Here is a 16,303-nt window from a genome sequence, read left to right on the forward strand (position 1 = left end):
ATGTGAGAATCGTCGGACCGAACGGTTTGCGTAACCTAAAGGATTATCTTAAGGGACCGGAGAGTGTTCTTATTTTATGAACAGGAGGATTAGACAAAGCTCTATCATCAACAAAACACCCCATTAAAGTTTAAATTAATTAAGGAACGAGGTTGCGAGAACCATCAACCAATGAGAGTCCTCCATCGTGGCCCGACGATCCGTGTACTCTGCTCAATCAACAAATCCTGGCCGTCCAAGTCATCACAGAAAGCACAGGCGAGGCGGACCTAAACCGTTCGATGCAGCCGCGTAAGCACCACTGGAGCGAATACCTGCCGTCCGATCTCAGCGGCATCACATATAAATTCCAACTGACTGCCAGCGTATTTGAATTTTCCCAGCAGTCCGTTTCTTTTCACGATATAGACAGAGAGAGAGAGAGAGAGAGAGAGGCGTATCGAAGAAGTCTTAAGAGGTACGTCTTTCGGTCTCCGTGCGTTTGAACTCGAGATGAATCGAATTCCTTATCGAAATTGATGTTTGAGTTGCATTTGTAACGATCTTGAGTGGATTTCACGAAGCTTATGCCTTCCTGTAGCTTAATTGATTGATTTGGTTCCACATGTTTGGCGCCGGTTCTTGAGAGTTGAAAATTAGGGTTTTTGGCGGTGAATCGTTCTCCCTACGACTATGTTCTGTGAATTAGGTTGGTAATGGTGGGCGGAGTGCGTTCATTGGTCAGGTTTATGCGAGACGATGAAACCTGAGGTCAAATTAGGGTTTGCAGGATTACGGTTTTCGGGTTTGGGTCTTTTCGTTGAATTGGATCCGTAGAAGTGTGCCGTTCTCCTATCGTAGTCCTTATTTTCTTGTTTTCTCGATAATCGAACGGATTTTTGGTCAAGAACTGAAGTTGAGAATTTCGGCGTTATTTCTGCAAGAGTTTTGCTTCTTTTTCTTCTTTCTGTTTAATTTCTTCCTGTTCTGCAGTTTTCAAGTTTCCGACTGCAAAATTCAGCAATTCCCTTTATTTTCCTTTATCAGTGTGACCATACCGATGATCATTGGCATTCATGTTAACTGGTATTGCTAACATTGTTTGCAGATGGCCCGTACCAAGCAAACTGCTCGTAAGTCTACTGGAGGAAAGGCTCCAAGGAAGCAGCTAGCTACCAAGGTGAGTCACTGTCATCCTTGCATAAACTTCGCTATTAAGTTACTGCCGATTGACTGCAATAGATAGATTTGCTGCTGCTAATCGTCGTTTTTGGTTCTTTGATAGGCAGCCCGTAAGTCAGCCCCCACCACCGGTGGAGTGAAGAAGCCTCACCGCTACCGCCCTGGTACTGTTGCTCTTCGGTAAGTCAAAAAATTGTGGCATTATTTTTCCTCTTCTGATTTTGGCTGCAATCTTCTCTTCTGCTTAGTTGGTGCACATGCTGCTTCTTGATTGTAATTGAATGCGATCAATGTACATGCAGTGAGATCCGTAAGTACCAGAAGAGCACAGAGCTCCTGATCAGGAAACTGCCATTCCAGAGGCTTGTGCGTGAAATTGCTCAGGACTTCAAGGTAGCTCAGCTTTTCATTTGTTTGTAGTTGTGATAAATCTTTTGCAAGTTCAATAATGAGATATCCTCATGTTTAAGGAAGGCTGATTGAATTGACTTGTGTTGCTTTCTTTGCAGACTGATCTGCGTTTCCAGAGCCATGCTGTGCTTGCTCTCCAGGAGGCTGCTGAGGCCTATCTTGTCGGGCTCTTTGAGGACACTAACCTCTGTGCCATCCACGCGAAGCGTGTGACCATCATGCCCAAGGATATTCAGCTGGCTCGGAGGATTCGTGGCGAGCGTGCATAAACAAGGAGGAAGATGGTTGAAGTGCCTAGTTCTTCGTATTACGTACTATGTTTCTAGGTAGATGATGGAAACTAATAGGTTGTGATCGGTGACAGCACATATGATCTGCTGAATGTATTGGTTTGAACTTAGCTTTTCCTGAATGGTTTTTGGGTCTGTATCCTGCTGCCTTAGATTGTTGAACATCGTAGATACATTCCATCTAATCGTAGTAGTTGCTTTCAGTTTTCCGATTGCGCGCAAAGCTTATGGCGGTGGTGCAGATGATCTTTAATTCGAGTTTCCCTTTCCCCTTTTATCTTGAAAAGGGTTTTAGATTAGAATCTTGGGTTGAATTTTCTTTTGTAATTGACGGGCCAAATAAGCTAATTAACATTGCAGAGCCACAAAAGTATCCTGCTCACAGCTCTCCGATGATGAATCCGCTCATACATATCGCGTAGAAGTATGAAAATGAACGTTTTCTTGTGGCAATTGACAGGACGGAGACAAACAGGATTAACATCCTTAAATGCAACCGATAAATTTGCACAATCTCGAGAGGTTGCGGATGGTCTTATATGCGAATAAGAGGCTTTGGATCTCGATTAGTCCTGACTCGAATTGACTAACAGAGCCCGACTCGAATTGACTTCCCTCTGTAACGAGGAATTTAAGCAATCGTCGTAATTATTTTCTTTTCTGCTGGCTATCCATTCCATCAAAAACTTTAAAAAAAAAAAAATCTTCATTAGTGGAATGCCCGCCAACTTCGGTTTCTCCTCACTCTCTCTCTCTCTCTAGACGTTCTACATTGTTCTGAGTTCCGGCAATATGTGCTCCTCCTCGGCCGCTGATTTGTTTCTTGTTTCTTGACCAAAAATAGGAACTTCTCTGATTCGACCAAACAAAGAATCTGTCTACCCCCCCAATCAAACGCCCCGATCCCTCGTCCCCTCTCTTCCCCCCAACCTCCATGAAACTCTCAAAGATTTTCACCTTAAACTCTCTTTTATCTTTTGGAAATCCTGTTTGATCCCCTTGTGTTCTGTTTTAGTTATGGGCCTGTTGTAACTCACCCAAGAAACCCTTCATTTGGTTCCATTCGATTCTATTTAAGGTCTGATCATCTCGTGTACTCGGTTCTCTGCGTTTTATCGTTTTGATTTGAATGTGATTGTATCATTTCTCGATGCCCTTTTAGTTTTCATGTTTCGCCCTCTTGCTTTTCCAGGTTAGTAATTGTTGAATGCGCCAGACAAATATCATGTGCCATCTTGCCGACGAACGTGGGGCATCGAGCTCTGATGGTGGAGCTTTAGTTCTTGTGTTATATAAGCCTGTTAGTTAGTGGAGGTCATGAAATATGATCTTTTTCTCAATGCAGGGAAAGGAACGGTATTCAGAGATTCGAAGATGCAGCAGAACCTCGCACAGCTCGAGGAGGAGCTCGAATTCCTCAGAGAACGATTGAGCTCGTCCGAGGAAGAGCGAGACTGGGCGCTGAATGAGCTCAAACGGACGAGGAAGGAGGCCGAGGAGGCCAACTTGAAGCTCCAAGAGGCCTTCACCCCCCGTAAAATGCCAGAGATTTACACCGAGCTTAACTCCGTCAAGAAGCTGCTTGCAAGTGCCACCCAGGAATTGAAGACCAAAGAAAGTGATATCGAGACCCTCCGGATCGAAGCTGAGAAGCCAAAGCAGCTGGAGCTCAAGATTGCGGAGAAAGATGCGGCGCTGAAGAAGTTGAGCGACCAACTGGCTGAATTGAGGAACTCCATCTCCGACCCGGAGGACAAGAAGAGGATCGGGGAGCTGGAGGAAGAGTTAGCGGGGCGAAAGGAAGCAGAATCGAAGGTTTTTGAGTCCTTGATCGCAATGACGAAGGAGCTCGAACAAACCAAGATCTCGCTCGCGGAGTCGAAGCATGAGATTTTTTCTCTGCGAGAGAAGCTCGAGGGCTTTAGTTCAGGCTCTGGCTCTTCGAGGAAAAGTGGGAGCAAAGACATCTCATCGAAGAGGAATTGTTTTAGGGACAGCATCTCGATGGAGGAGAAGTTGGAGTCCCTAAATTCCGAGCTCCAAACGGCAAGGGAGAACCTTGCAAGGGCCCAGGATGGGGAGAAGCAGGCCCTGGTGAAGGCCCAGAACTTGCTCGGCGAGATCGGGAAGCTAAGGAACGAGCTGAAATCAGCGAACGAGGCAGAAGAGAACGGCAAGAAGGCCTTGGATGACTTGGCGTTGGCATTGAAGGAAGTAGCGACCGAGTTGGGTGAAGTTAAGCTGAAGCACGACCTGGCACTAGCAGAATTGGAGCATTGGAGAGGAGAGGCCGATAACGTGAAGTCCAAGGCAAGGAGTTCAGAGGAGAAGTACAGGACCCTTCTGGACGAAGCCAGGAAGGAGGCAGAGAAGTACAAGAACACCGCGGAGAGGCTGAGGCTAGAAGCCGAGGAGTCGCTCTTGGCCTGGAACGATAAGGAGACCATGTTCGTTGGGTGCATTCGAAGGGCCGAGGAGGAGAAGACGCTTGCCCAACAAGAAAACATTCGGCTCCTTGAGAATATCAGAGCGGCTGATAAAATGGTCAGGTAATATACCCGAACCATATGTATCTGTTGTCGAACTTGAGAACAATGCGAAAGAAAACCGAATCTAACATAATCGATTGTTAGGTCGTCCAAGGAGGAGAACATCAAGCTGAGGGACATACTCAAGCAGGCAATCAACGAGGCGAATGTGGCAAAGGAGGCTGCTAGCATTGCGAAAGCCGAGAACTCGCAGCTCAAGGACGGCCTCGCGGAGAAGGATGACGCATTGGATTTCCTGACACGGGAGGTCGAGATACTACGGGCCAATGAGATCGCTGGTATGGAGAACATCAAGGAGCTGAAGAGGCTGATTGCCGAGGCACCGCCGCCGCAGACTGAGGAGAAAGATCTGCAGCGGTCATTCCGGAAGCAGGGCTCGATGGAGAAGGAACAGACGAAGGACGGGAGGAAGCTGGGCAAAGCATTCAGCTTCAACCTCAAGGAGCTTAGGATTCACACAAAGCATAGGGATTTAGACAGCGGCGAGGATAATAACAGTAGTAATAGTTCTAAGAGCAAAGATGGTGAGGGGAACAAGGCGGAGGAAGCCGACTCCCACGAGGACAAGGATTCGCCGGCCGACCCTCTGAAGGGGTCTATATTCGACGCGGTGGACTCACCGGTCTCGGCAGCCCACCACAGGAAGAAGTCATCCTCGGGCTTCACGAGTGACGGGGAGTCAGTGAATCCCGATGAACTCGATCACCTGGAAGCGGCCCACCTCGATGACCTAGAGAATGGGAGGTTCTCGAGGAGGAGGAGCCGGCTGCTGAAGAGGTTCGGGGACCTTCTCATAAGGAAAAGGTCTTACAGCGAGATCAAACATAATCGCTAGAGAGCACTCAATTATCGTTCTCTTCCCGTATATGGTGACCGCGAAAACATCGTAGACATAGGATGAAAAATATTAGTACATATCGATTAATCTACTTTCTGTTCATTTTCACCGGACAACACAACAATATCGTCCGAAAACCGAAATCAATTGTTGTACATTGTATTGCACAGAGTTAATTAAAGAGGATTTCAATGCATTGTCCGTCAATGGAGGTCTCAACCTCAATGTTTAGCTACCCGTATCACAATTCTGATTGATTCAACGAGCTGAATGTAAAAGCTCCAAGATGATATGGGCCCATCCTACTGCGGCTGCAGATGATGCTGTCCCACATAATAAAATACAAACCATATCGTGTTCAGATCATGCAAATTAAAATCCCACGTGATTAAATGCATAGCAAAACCATAAAAAAAATTATATACATAAAGACATACGTGTGCTTGGGCAAAATTTTTTTAGTAAGGTTTTATTTATATAAAGTTGGGCAATGAGAATCACATGTTCTTATCCGTTCACTCGGAAAAATGGTCTACTGAGTAATTTAAAAACCGACCATAAAATCTTCCCAAAAATAAATTGAGCTTATTACAACAATCCATTTAAGTAGAGTTCATTAATGTAACGAAACAATGTAACGACATTTTCATGCTGTCGTCGCATGTAGTCTTAAATAATGGTAGCGTTATTGCGATTTTTCTCTTCAAAGTTCAAGTCCATAATCCTTTCCTCGTTAAAAAAGCAACAAGATATTAATATATGAACAAATAATTTATTTAGGCCTTTAAGATAGGTAAAATCAAATATTTATATTATTATATAAAGTCAAAACCTTCCTTTTGATGTCATTTTTTATTTTTCAAATTGCTCATAATACATTCAGTCTAAATAATGATAATCACTAGATTTTGAACAATTTAATAATTTCATCAAATAATTTTCAAGTTCACTCACTCACTTTCCTCTCAATCCGCCTACTTTGTTTCTATTTTTCTCGCCCATCCACTTCTTATTTTCCCATTTTTTTTCCTAATCATTTCTCTCTCTCTAGTGTGAATCTTGGTATTCGGAAGCTCAATTGGATACCGACTAATCCAGTCGAGCCGATCAGCCTACTAAGAGGTAAAACTCTTTAAGTGTAGATTTTTTGCATTCATAAGGACTCGAACCGAGACATTATTTAAGCGGAATAAACGTCGCATTCCTTAAACTAACCGGCGTTTGTCTTTTATTTATTTATTTTTCTTTTTGTTTATTTTGTCCGTTGAGTTTGTCCAGTATAACAAAATTCGGGTGGCCAAATGGGAAGAAGAAGAACCGTCCATTATATGGACGGTGCTGCTCCCTAACTTATATTGATGATGATGATGATTGGGGAGATGTTGATATTTATTTGATGGTGATGGAAGGACATAATCTGATTGGCGGTCTTTTTCTGACAGCCTGACACCTGTGTGATATATTCCCCAATCTTCGACCGATCTTTCCATTTCCAAACATCATTTTGGACGCATCGTTAGCAAACCCACGCGGTTGTATCAGCATGGAGTAGTACGAGCCGATATTTTTTTTCCTCGAAAGATAATAATAATCATTCATTAATATTCAAATGAATACATTGATCCACTACAAAACCGAATATCGAGAAAAATATCCATGCATTGCACATGAATTTTAAGAGCAAGAAATTTGATTGGCCCGTCAGACAAACTACAAAGAAAAATAGACTTAAAAAGTCACGGTAAATAAGAACATTACAACTATTGTAAGTTATCATGAAACCAAGAATTTTCATCGATCACTTTCCTGCATCAATTCACCACAGACCCCAGTGAAAACCGAGAAGGGGATCCTCAATCCAGTCTTTTAACTCTAGATGAATTTCTATTTCCGTTGCAGAAAATAGAGCGGGAAGGATGCCTTGATCATTATCCGAGCGCAAGCTCCGACCACATATCACAATCCCTAGAAGGTGAAATTAACCTCCCTTAAACAGCTCGATCCAAGACAGTCAAACCAAACAAAATAATGCAGCTAAGCAACATGATTCTTTGGCTTGTTCAAACCAGCGACCACTACCTAGACAGTTAAACCAAACGTAGCCAAGCAACAAAGATTTCTTCCGTCGGTTCAAACTAGTGACCGTCACCGGGGGAACCGACACCTATTCAAAGCAACAACAAAAGGGGCAAGTCACAAAAAAAATTGATTTGAACAAGCGGGAGTATAATTAGACCGATTGGGAACATAATCCTTTACCATGATCGGCGGGGGTGCTGTCGCTGTAGTGACGGGAAAACCATAGAAGAGAAATCGCTACAAGAGAGGGAAAAAATGGATTGATAGATGGGGTGGGGTAGAGATAATCGCAGCTTTGACCAAGAGGTGTCGGGTCGCACCCGACTCGACTAGACCAGAGCACCGCCTGAAACGACCTAGGTAGCCCACACATCGTTCCCTCAAATTATCTCTTCCTTCATAGTATCGGTCGGAGAGGGGGGTCGCGACCTCCAGGAGGCAGCGGGAAACCACCATCAATACATCCCATGCCGTCACAGAATGGAGAAGGGGAAGGGAGGGCCGCTATCATAGCCCGAAGAGCCCTCTCTACCTATCCCACAGTCTGAGCCAACATCGAGAGGATAGGAGGGTCGGCATTACACTGTTGGAGCAACCATTGAGCTTGAGCTACCAGGTCTGCCACCTCCGATCAAGCTCCAAATCTGAGTTACGACAGTGGGGTATGCCATCGGGTAGACACAAACAGACGTGAGCCAGTGGAGAAGGGAGAGATTGTGCCCACACCTCTGCACGTCAGGTTTGATGCCATTGCACCATCATCCCATCGTCACCCATTTGAAAAGGAGAAAAGTGAAAGGAGAAAAAGGGAGAAAGAGAAAAGCCATCAAGAAAGCTAAGACCGCTGAAGGGTAGAAGAAGGTCTTAGATTCCCGATGGCTAGGAAGGTGGTGCCCGTCGCTCCTGATGGAGGTCGGACGCAGGGGGTAAGAAGGCCAAATCTAGGGTTCTACTACTGGGGGCTACTGGGAGAGAAAATGGAGAGAGAGAAGCTCAACTATGAGAGAGCCCTCCCATGTGGTAGCCACTTCTTACAATAAGATGCAACTAATAATTTAAAATATATAGATATAAATAATATTGAATTTCAAAATTATTATGAAATATAATTCAATTTTAAAATAATGGAATACTAATTGAAAAATGCAATATTCTTTTAATTAAAAGTAAACAATGGACCATTTACAGTAATGAAATTTTTTAATTTTAGTATATATATAATATAAAAGAAGTTTATGAATAATACTATATTGGATTTTCATTTTTATCAGAATGATATTTTAATTTTATACGTAAAATTGATGATCATTCTAGAATATTGTATAAATTAATAATACATAAAACTAATTTTATAACTTAACTTTACAATTAAGTAAGTAATATGCTAGAAAAATAAAAATAAATCTATGCAATGCACGTGAAGTTGACTGGTATATAAGTAAAATTGACTCATAAAAGGAATTAATAGGGTTAAATTCAATAGGATTAAAATCATCAATTTGCTTTATCGAAAAACAATTTTTGTAAACTTCCTTATGTTATTATAAAATTTGAGGATAATTAAAAATGTTTATTTTTTTCTAATTCTTTGCCACTATGTTTGGTATAATATACATCCGAAATACGATATATAATTTTAAATTACCTATATAATTACAAACTTATATATTAATTATTATATCCATATATGCACACTCTGTATATAGTAAAATATGCTATTCAAAGTTTAAAATTGCAAACTCTTACTTACCCAAAAAAGAGAGCAAACTTTTTCGAACTAATATAATTTAGAAAATTATTAAGAAGTGACAATAAATGTAGAAATTGATTCTTTTTCAATGTGAACCATGTTATCCGGAAACCCAATTGAACCATGACTAATCCAGTCGAGTCAAGTTAGTCCACTAACGAGTAAAACTCTTCCAGCGTGAATTTTTTGCATTCATAAGGACTCAAACCCGAGATCTTGTTTAAGCGGAACAAGCACCGAATCGCTTGAACCAATTTACATTGGTTGTAGAAATTGATTCTACATAGAATATTATATGTATATATGTATAATTAGCTAAAAATTGGTTTTATATAGATGACAATACATAATTTAATAAATATAATAAATTTTAATATAATATTGTTGTAAAATACGCTATTTAATGCTTAAAAGAGCAAACTCTTACTTACCCAAAAAAAAGAGAGAACTCTTTTGAACTAACATAATTTAGAAAATTATTAACAAGTGATGATAAATGTATAAATCAATTATGGATAGAATGTTATATGTAGATATATATATATATATATATATATTAGCTAAAAATTGGTTTGTATTAATGACAATGCATAATTTGATAAATATAACAACTTTTAATATAATATGTACAAATTATCAACATGATAAGTAATTAACTAAATGACTTAAAAGTAAGTTTGTTTTTCAAAGATATAAAAAAAAATTATATAACATTGTGATAGCGTCAGTGTGTATAGCAATAGATAGCATGCTAAAAGAAATAATTAATTTCATATTAATGTAATTTTGAATGGATAAAGATTGTTGCAAGTAAACCAATTTGATCATACTAAGGTCATTTGAAGATGAAATTACTAATTTCAGGAAATTGTGACTCATAATATATATATATATATATATATATAACAGCATTTGAAAATTAAAAGCCCATAAAACAATATTTTTAGAGCAAAAATAAAATTGCAAATTAGTAAATGCATGAATAGGATTATTTATGATAAATCATTTTAATATGTTAATGATACGATAGATACATAATTCATATTGAATAAGACAATTAGTTGCAACATTATTATTAAATTATTTATACTTAGTCTAATGCATTGAAAATTATTATTTTGTATTTAAATTAATCTCTATTTTTATTAATACGAAATATTTTGTTAATAATGTGAGTAATTCCTATAAAAATTATAATAGGTATGTGATAACGAACCCGTACAATGCACGGGATAGAAGAATAGTCTTCTATATGAAATTTTATGTTACAATTAGTAAAAGTGTTAGTACCATATCCATCAAATGATTTTTTTTTTAAATTCACCGAAAGAAGAAGATTTAGATAAAGAAATTACAATCAGGTGAATTATTAAAAAAATAAAATTAAATTGTTGAAAATCTTTATAATTTATTCAAAATCTGATTAAAACTTTCCAAAACCTTTTGTAATTTACTTTGTTCGTGAGTAATACATTCAAGAAACCCTCATGAAAAAATTTGCTTAGGATATATATAATTTATTAAAACTAGTCGATTGGTTCGCACATTATGCAAATTAGTCGATAATATTATTTTAAAAATATATTAAAAGAGATCGAAAAGTTTAAAGATAATATTATCATTGGCGACTCACTAAAATCGTTAGTTGCCACCACAAATAAAGTCATTCATCAAACTCTTTTCATCTTTGATGGCTGATCACAACTACTTCCTCTTCTTCATCCCCTATATATCTTTGATTACTTGGTTTTAGAGAGAGAATATAAAGGATGGAGAAAATAATGGCAGATATAAGGTGTTTTATATTAAGAACTTTGGATGCAGAAAATAATTGATTTTGCACTTTTACTCTTCTACGACGTTGCGCATGAATTTTCACCAATTGTCGATTGGTAGCTAATCAAAAAGTCACAGCGACAGAAAGGAGGATTCATTTATGTGCATTTTTTGGAGAATTGTCTCTTCATAATTCAAAGTTATAATTTACTCCATATCATTATAAAAAGACTTAACTTGGCTTCGAAGAATTATCTCAACTTTTTATATATCGTATATAGATATGTGCAATTTATTTGATTTTGAAGTACTATGCCACATAATAATTATAAGCTAGGCTTTTCCCTCTACTACTGACGCTTTCATTGCAGCAAGGAATTATGGTTGTTACCGTCCAAATTCCAATCATCAAACGCCAGTTACAGATGTCTAAACTTGTTGAACTAGGTGGTGAAGACGTCTTTATACCTAACATACGTAATGAGAACATATTTATCTTATCTGCGAACGGGTTAATTTAATAGTGCCTGCTAAGTTGAGACGATTGTATTCGAATAGTAATACGTTTTATTAAACACTCATTTAAAAAAAAAAAAAAAAGCAGTAGCGCCAATAGATCCCTGGCCAGCATCTCCTGTATTATATATAAACCACGTGATTATCATGCATCCATTTGATTAAAAAATCTCAGCCAATATCTAGAAAGATCGATCCATCAATTTCAATAATAATAAGTATTATTATTATTATTTAATAATAATGAGATGACGTGGTACATACATAACCATGCACCGCCGTCCCACACAATCATATCCCACCACCTCATAATCGTCCCACTTTACTCTTTCCCCTCCACGCCCCTCTGCTGCCTGCTTCTTCTTCTTCTTCTTCTTCTTCTTCTTCTCCATTTCACGGTTCAATCGTCTGTCGTCTTCCTTATAGCGAGAACGAGCTCGAAGCAGGGCAACCCATCGACCCTTTGTTTCTCTGTAGTTCAGAGGAGAGCGAGAAAGCTTAAGTTGAGAGATGTCTTCGTCGGTGGTGGAGTTCGCTTCTTCCAACGATAACCATGAAGACCACAGCAACAACGACCGCCTCGACCTGATGGCGCTCCCGCCCGGCTCCGATCCGCCAGTCCACAACCTCTCCCTCCCCAGAGAGACCTTCCTCCGCGCCGCCCTATCCCTCAAGGACCAGGTACGTACACCACACGTATATACTCCCAGTATCTCTGTACGTATCTACGACCGTGCCGTACATGGGTATGCCCCTGGTCCGTACGGGATAGTTCTTCAGCTTCCTGTCGTCAAAATTTTCCATTTTCCATTTTCTTCTATTACTAGAAATCTTTTTTTTTTCCCCTTCTTTTTCCCCGTGGGAGGAATGGAATGGAATGGAGCGGGGGACTGATGTTTTCTTCGTCTGTGGATTGGGGTGTGAGTGAAGGTGGTGCAGGTAACGTGGTGGGAACGAGGTGGTGGCGTACGGTCCGGTCCTGACCCGACTGCCTATACGGGTCTGCTCGGGACGGCGTTCACCTGCCTGAGGTCGTACGAGGCCACCGGAAACCAGCAGGACCTGCTGCTCAGCGCCAACATCGTAGATGCGTGCGCGGCCTTTGCCCGTGCCACCTCTCGGTGAGTATCCGGTTCTCTGCAGAGAATCTCTTCTTTCCAGCTGAGTTTTCTGTCATATTTTATTGATTGATTGAGATATGGAAATGTGAAGGATCCCAACAAACACGGGCACGGATTAGAATATGTTCTTCTGCAGAAAATTAATGTAAAATATGGTATCAGAAATATCGTCGATGTATTCCATGCAATAACTTGTGGATTAAGGTACAACAAGTGGTTATTAAGGTGCAGCAACTGGTTAGAAGAGAAGTCACTTTCTCAGCAACACACTTTATTATATCTTGTCATCAAAATTTTGGAATTCCTATAAATAGTTAATAATATTTATGTGGATGGTTTGGGTGATGATACTGTTCTTTGCCCGAGTTTAGGCCCACGGTATGCGCCAATTGATTGAAGATTTGATTTTAAGTGGGGACAGATGATCCATCTGTTTCTACTAATAATTCCAGATCATTGCTGCCCCTTTCAGACGTGAAAATATCTTTGTATTTATTCTTGTCATATCATTTGCTTTACCGTTTGAAGACATGAACCATCTAAGAACTTGAGAGCTCAGAATTGCTCTAAAAATCCAAACTTTGGTCAATTGCCGAGTCAATAAAGCCTCAATATATTCTCACTAAAAAAAAAAAGACCGAAGCTCAGAAAATTTAATCTAACATAGTTCGGATAATGTACTTTTAACTTAAATTGTGGAGAGAATTTTGTGGGTCCATGTAATAATAACTGAAATATTGTTTTGTGTTGATTTCACAGGCACGTGACATTTTTATGCGGGAAAGGTGGGGTATATGCAGTGGGAGCTGTAGTTGCCAACTATTTGAGGGACCATCAAAGGCGTGACTTTTTCTTGAACCTTTTCCTCGAGGTAATTAATTTCTCTATCTATTGTGTAAATCTGTAATTAATAACTTTTTTTGTTCTTTTTCATTATCTGTCATCCTTCCGAAAATTGCATGTGTATGTAAAACAATATCTGATTGGGACCAATATTGATGGCAACGTAAGCCCCTGCTTTCAGGACCTAAATGGACCCATTGGACACGACATAATTCAGTCCTTGAATTACTATTCGCCATTGCTTGTGTTCTTGTTCATTCTGTATTTGTCCATTTTTAAGGTAGATACGGATACATAGTTATATTTTTCTAAAATTTTAAAACTTTCCACCAGAAATTGATATTCTGTTCTGAATCTCGTTTAAGACATCAAAAGTTATTTTCATATATTTGCCGAAAACTAAGGGAAGTTTGCTTTCAGTAGCTTCATTGTAGAAATTTTGTAACTCAGATGGCCTCTGAAAGCATCTCATATATCAGCCTGTGAAGAAATAAAGATCACATATTTTTTACATTTCTGCTGATATTTTTTTTGAGTTTTTGTTTCAACTCTGGCAGAATATAATATTGGGATTTTCTTCTTCCCCTGGTGAATAAGCTTTTAGATTATGCGGTCAACATCTCAATCATAACAAAAGGAAAAGAAAAAACTTCATATCAAAATCTTAAGCATGTTGCGTGGACGTAACCTACTTTATCAGGCAAACTTCATGATGGATGCTCCAGAAACAGGGGAACATATAAAAATTATTGCAATGATAAATTTACACACACACATATATATACACATACTAAATTACAAAGCATGCAGATTTGAATTATAGTTTTATGGAAGATAAAATATCGGTTACATGCTACTGATCATTGGAAAGTAGCTCCTTTGAAGGGGTCAGTCATATGAGATGCATAGTCCCGTAAATTTGGCTCTATTTGAGGCCGTCGGATCTAACAGCCCCTATTAGGTGGAGCCCTCTGAGGTTTTATCAGTATCTTGTTTGGTGGGACCGTGAGTCTGCTGCTAATCTGTCTTTTATGGTTTTAGCATATTCCTTAGCAAAAGGTCCTATGCAGGATTTTAGATGTGAATTAATGGTACAAAACAAGTGAGTCATCATTTGATGCGGATGGTGATAGACTTAGCTAGTTCAACTTGAAGACGGTATCTAAAATCAGGATTCTTGAACTGCCTATATTCACATGAAATTGATCTCAGGGAGTCGGCGTAACTTGGTAGTTAGAAATTCTTAATTAACTTAATGATATCTGATTATTGTGAATCGTCACAGCTCTGGACTTTCAAGGAATTTTGGTTTTGGATGCACTCTGTCAAACTCTATGATGGGCTTCACTGTGAATCTGTGATAGCTGACGAACCATATCATTCTTTCTTCTTGTCACAGCTAGCACAGGAGAGAGCCCTACCAGTGGGGCCCGAGGAGGGTGGGCTTGGGATGTCTTACGACCTTCTTTATGGCCGAGCAGGATTCCTATGGGCGGCCCTATTCATAAACAAGCACTTGGGAGAAGACACTATCCCGAACGAGCTCCTAATGCCGATCGTAGATGCTGTCCTTGCTGGAGGCAGGGCAGGAGCATCGGACATCACAGCTTGTCCCTTGATGTACAGGTGGCACGGGACCCGTTACCTGGGTGGAGCCAATGGGCTTGCAGGGATCCTGCAAGTCCTCCTCCACTTCCCGCTCTCGGAGATGCGGGCTGAGGACGTCAAGGGCACTCTACGATACATGAGGAGCAATAGGTTCCCCCACAGCGGGAACTACCCTTCGAGCCAAGGGAACCCGAGGGACAAGCTTGTGCAGTGGTCCCACGGGGCAACTGGAGTTGGCATCACTCTGTGCAAGGCTTCTCAGGTCAGTGGCAGCCACAGGATGGTTCTTGATTATTAGATTATGGAACCGTTCATTTTAGCGAACGAGCTTATAACCTCCTCAGAATGGGAATACATTTTCCAAAAAATCCCGGGTTTTCATCGAGCCTCGAGAGGTCCCTAAAATCTGCTTTATGATGTAGGGGACGTGAAAGAAAACCTGAGTGAGAGAGTAGCCTTTTCTACAACAGAGCAAAATTGGCTAATCTATTACTTTTCCTTCCTCTGCAGGTGTTCCCAAACGATAGGGAGTTCCGGGACGCGGCCATAGAGGCAGGGGAAGTTGTGTGGAAGAGCGGACTAGTAAAGAAAGTGGGCCTGGCGGATGGCGTTTCCGGGAACTCCTACGCGTTCCTCTCTCTCTATCGTCTCACAGGGGAACCCATCTACGAGGAGAGGGCGAAGGCGTTTGCGGGCTTCCTGTACCACAACACCACAGGGCTCGTGAGATCAGGCCGGGCCGAGAACGCCTGCAGCCTGTACCAGGGGCTCGCGGGGACGGCGTGCCTGTGGTTCGATCTGTTCAATCCCGAGAACTCTAAATTTCCGGGGTACGAGCTGTAGAGCATGTGGGGAGGGCATCAGTTTGAAAGATGAGTGCCTTAAGGTCAAGATTGAGTTATGTGTGGCTCTAGTGAGTATATTCGACGGGTATGTACGTAAAGAAGGCTTGCCCTCACTGGAGGAGTGGTGAGCAAGTTAACGAGGAATCTGAATTTAGTTAATGTATCTACTAGTAAATGAGTTAAAGTCGGAGTAAGACCGCCCCAAAGTGATTTTCATGTATAGCATAGCTCTGACGCCGTTCGATGGAAACAAATGTGATATAAAAATGAGAAACGATCGCATCATGGATCAGTTAAAACGCAGACGCGTGGAGATGCATCGAATCGAATCATCAAAACTGTGAATTTTATAATGAAGATAACTTTTTTTTGCTAAGTAAATAGATATAATGAAGATGACGCCTCGGTCACTTCATAATCTATTACTTGGTCGTCATTAACAAAGGCTGGCAATTGAGGTTGTCTTGTCCTCAACTTTTAGTAGAGCCCAACGGCGTTAGTGGACGGTGGACCTGT

At 40.6% G+C, this 16,303-nt stretch overlaps 3 protein-coding genes and 1 long non-coding RNA gene across 6 annotated transcripts; 3 read left to right on the top strand and 1 right to left on the bottom strand.

Moving 5' to 3' along the window:
* Positions 1-304: 304 nt before the first annotated feature.
* LOC116201443 (histone H3.3) lies at positions 305-2,071 on the top strand. Its single transcript, XM_031532691.1, has 5 exons — positions 305-457; positions 1,088-1,159; positions 1,265-1,341; positions 1,464-1,554; positions 1,671-2,071. The coding sequence occupies exons 2-5, from the start codon at positions 1,088-1,090 to the stop codon at positions 1,839-1,841; spliced, it is 411 nt and encodes a 136-aa protein (XP_031388551.1). The 5' UTR covers positions 305-457; the 3' UTR covers positions 1,842-2,071.
* A 416-nt stretch (positions 2,072-2,487) lies between these two features.
* Positions 2,488-5,456, top strand: LOC116201442 (WEB family protein At3g02930, chloroplastic). 3 transcript variants are annotated; one of them, XM_031532688.1, is made up of 4 exons: positions 2,488-2,940; positions 3,055-3,130; positions 3,208-4,411; positions 4,496-5,456. In XM_031532688.1, exons 2-4 carry the CDS (start codon positions 3,070-3,072, stop codon positions 5,244-5,246), a joined length of 2,016 nt encoding a protein of 671 aa, XP_031388548.1. In that variant the 5' UTR covers positions 2,488-2,940; positions 3,055-3,069; the 3' UTR covers positions 5,247-5,456. The 3 variants fall into 3 exon arrangements, with proteins under 3 accessions (XP_031388548.1, XP_031388549.1, XP_031388550.1); XM_031532689.1 differs by having other exon boundaries at positions 2,488-3,130; XM_031532690.1 differs by lacking the exon at positions 3,055-3,130 and having other exon boundaries at positions 2,490-2,940.
* Positions 5,457-6,823: 1,367 nt separating this feature from the next.
* Positions 6,824-8,350, bottom strand: LOC116199094. The gene is made up of 2 exons (XR_004155462.1): positions 7,509-8,350; positions 6,824-7,413 (listed from the first exon to the last, which is right to left on the bottom strand). It is a non-coding gene; the product is annotated as an uncharacterized LOC116199094 (long non-coding RNA).
* Positions 8,351-11,677: 3,327 nt separating this feature from the next.
* Positions 11,678-16,086, top strand: LOC116201200 (lanC-like protein GCL1). The gene is made up of 5 exons (XM_031532337.1): positions 11,678-12,051; positions 12,301-12,491; positions 13,251-13,362; positions 14,734-15,204; positions 15,453-16,086. The coding sequence occupies exons 1-5, from the start codon at positions 11,881-11,883 to the stop codon at positions 15,783-15,785; spliced, it is 1,278 nt and encodes a 425-aa protein (XP_031388197.1). The 5' UTR covers positions 11,678-11,880; the 3' UTR covers positions 15,786-16,086.
* The last annotated feature ends 217 nt before the right edge of the window (positions 16,087-16,303 follow it).

The sequence above is a fragment of the Punica granatum genome, chromosome 3 (assembly GCF_007655135.1).
Source record: "Punica granatum isolate Tunisia-2019 chromosome 3, ASM765513v2, whole genome shotgun sequence".
Taxonomy (NCBI): Eukaryota; Viridiplantae; Streptophyta; class Magnoliopsida; order Myrtales; family Lythraceae; genus Punica; species Punica granatum.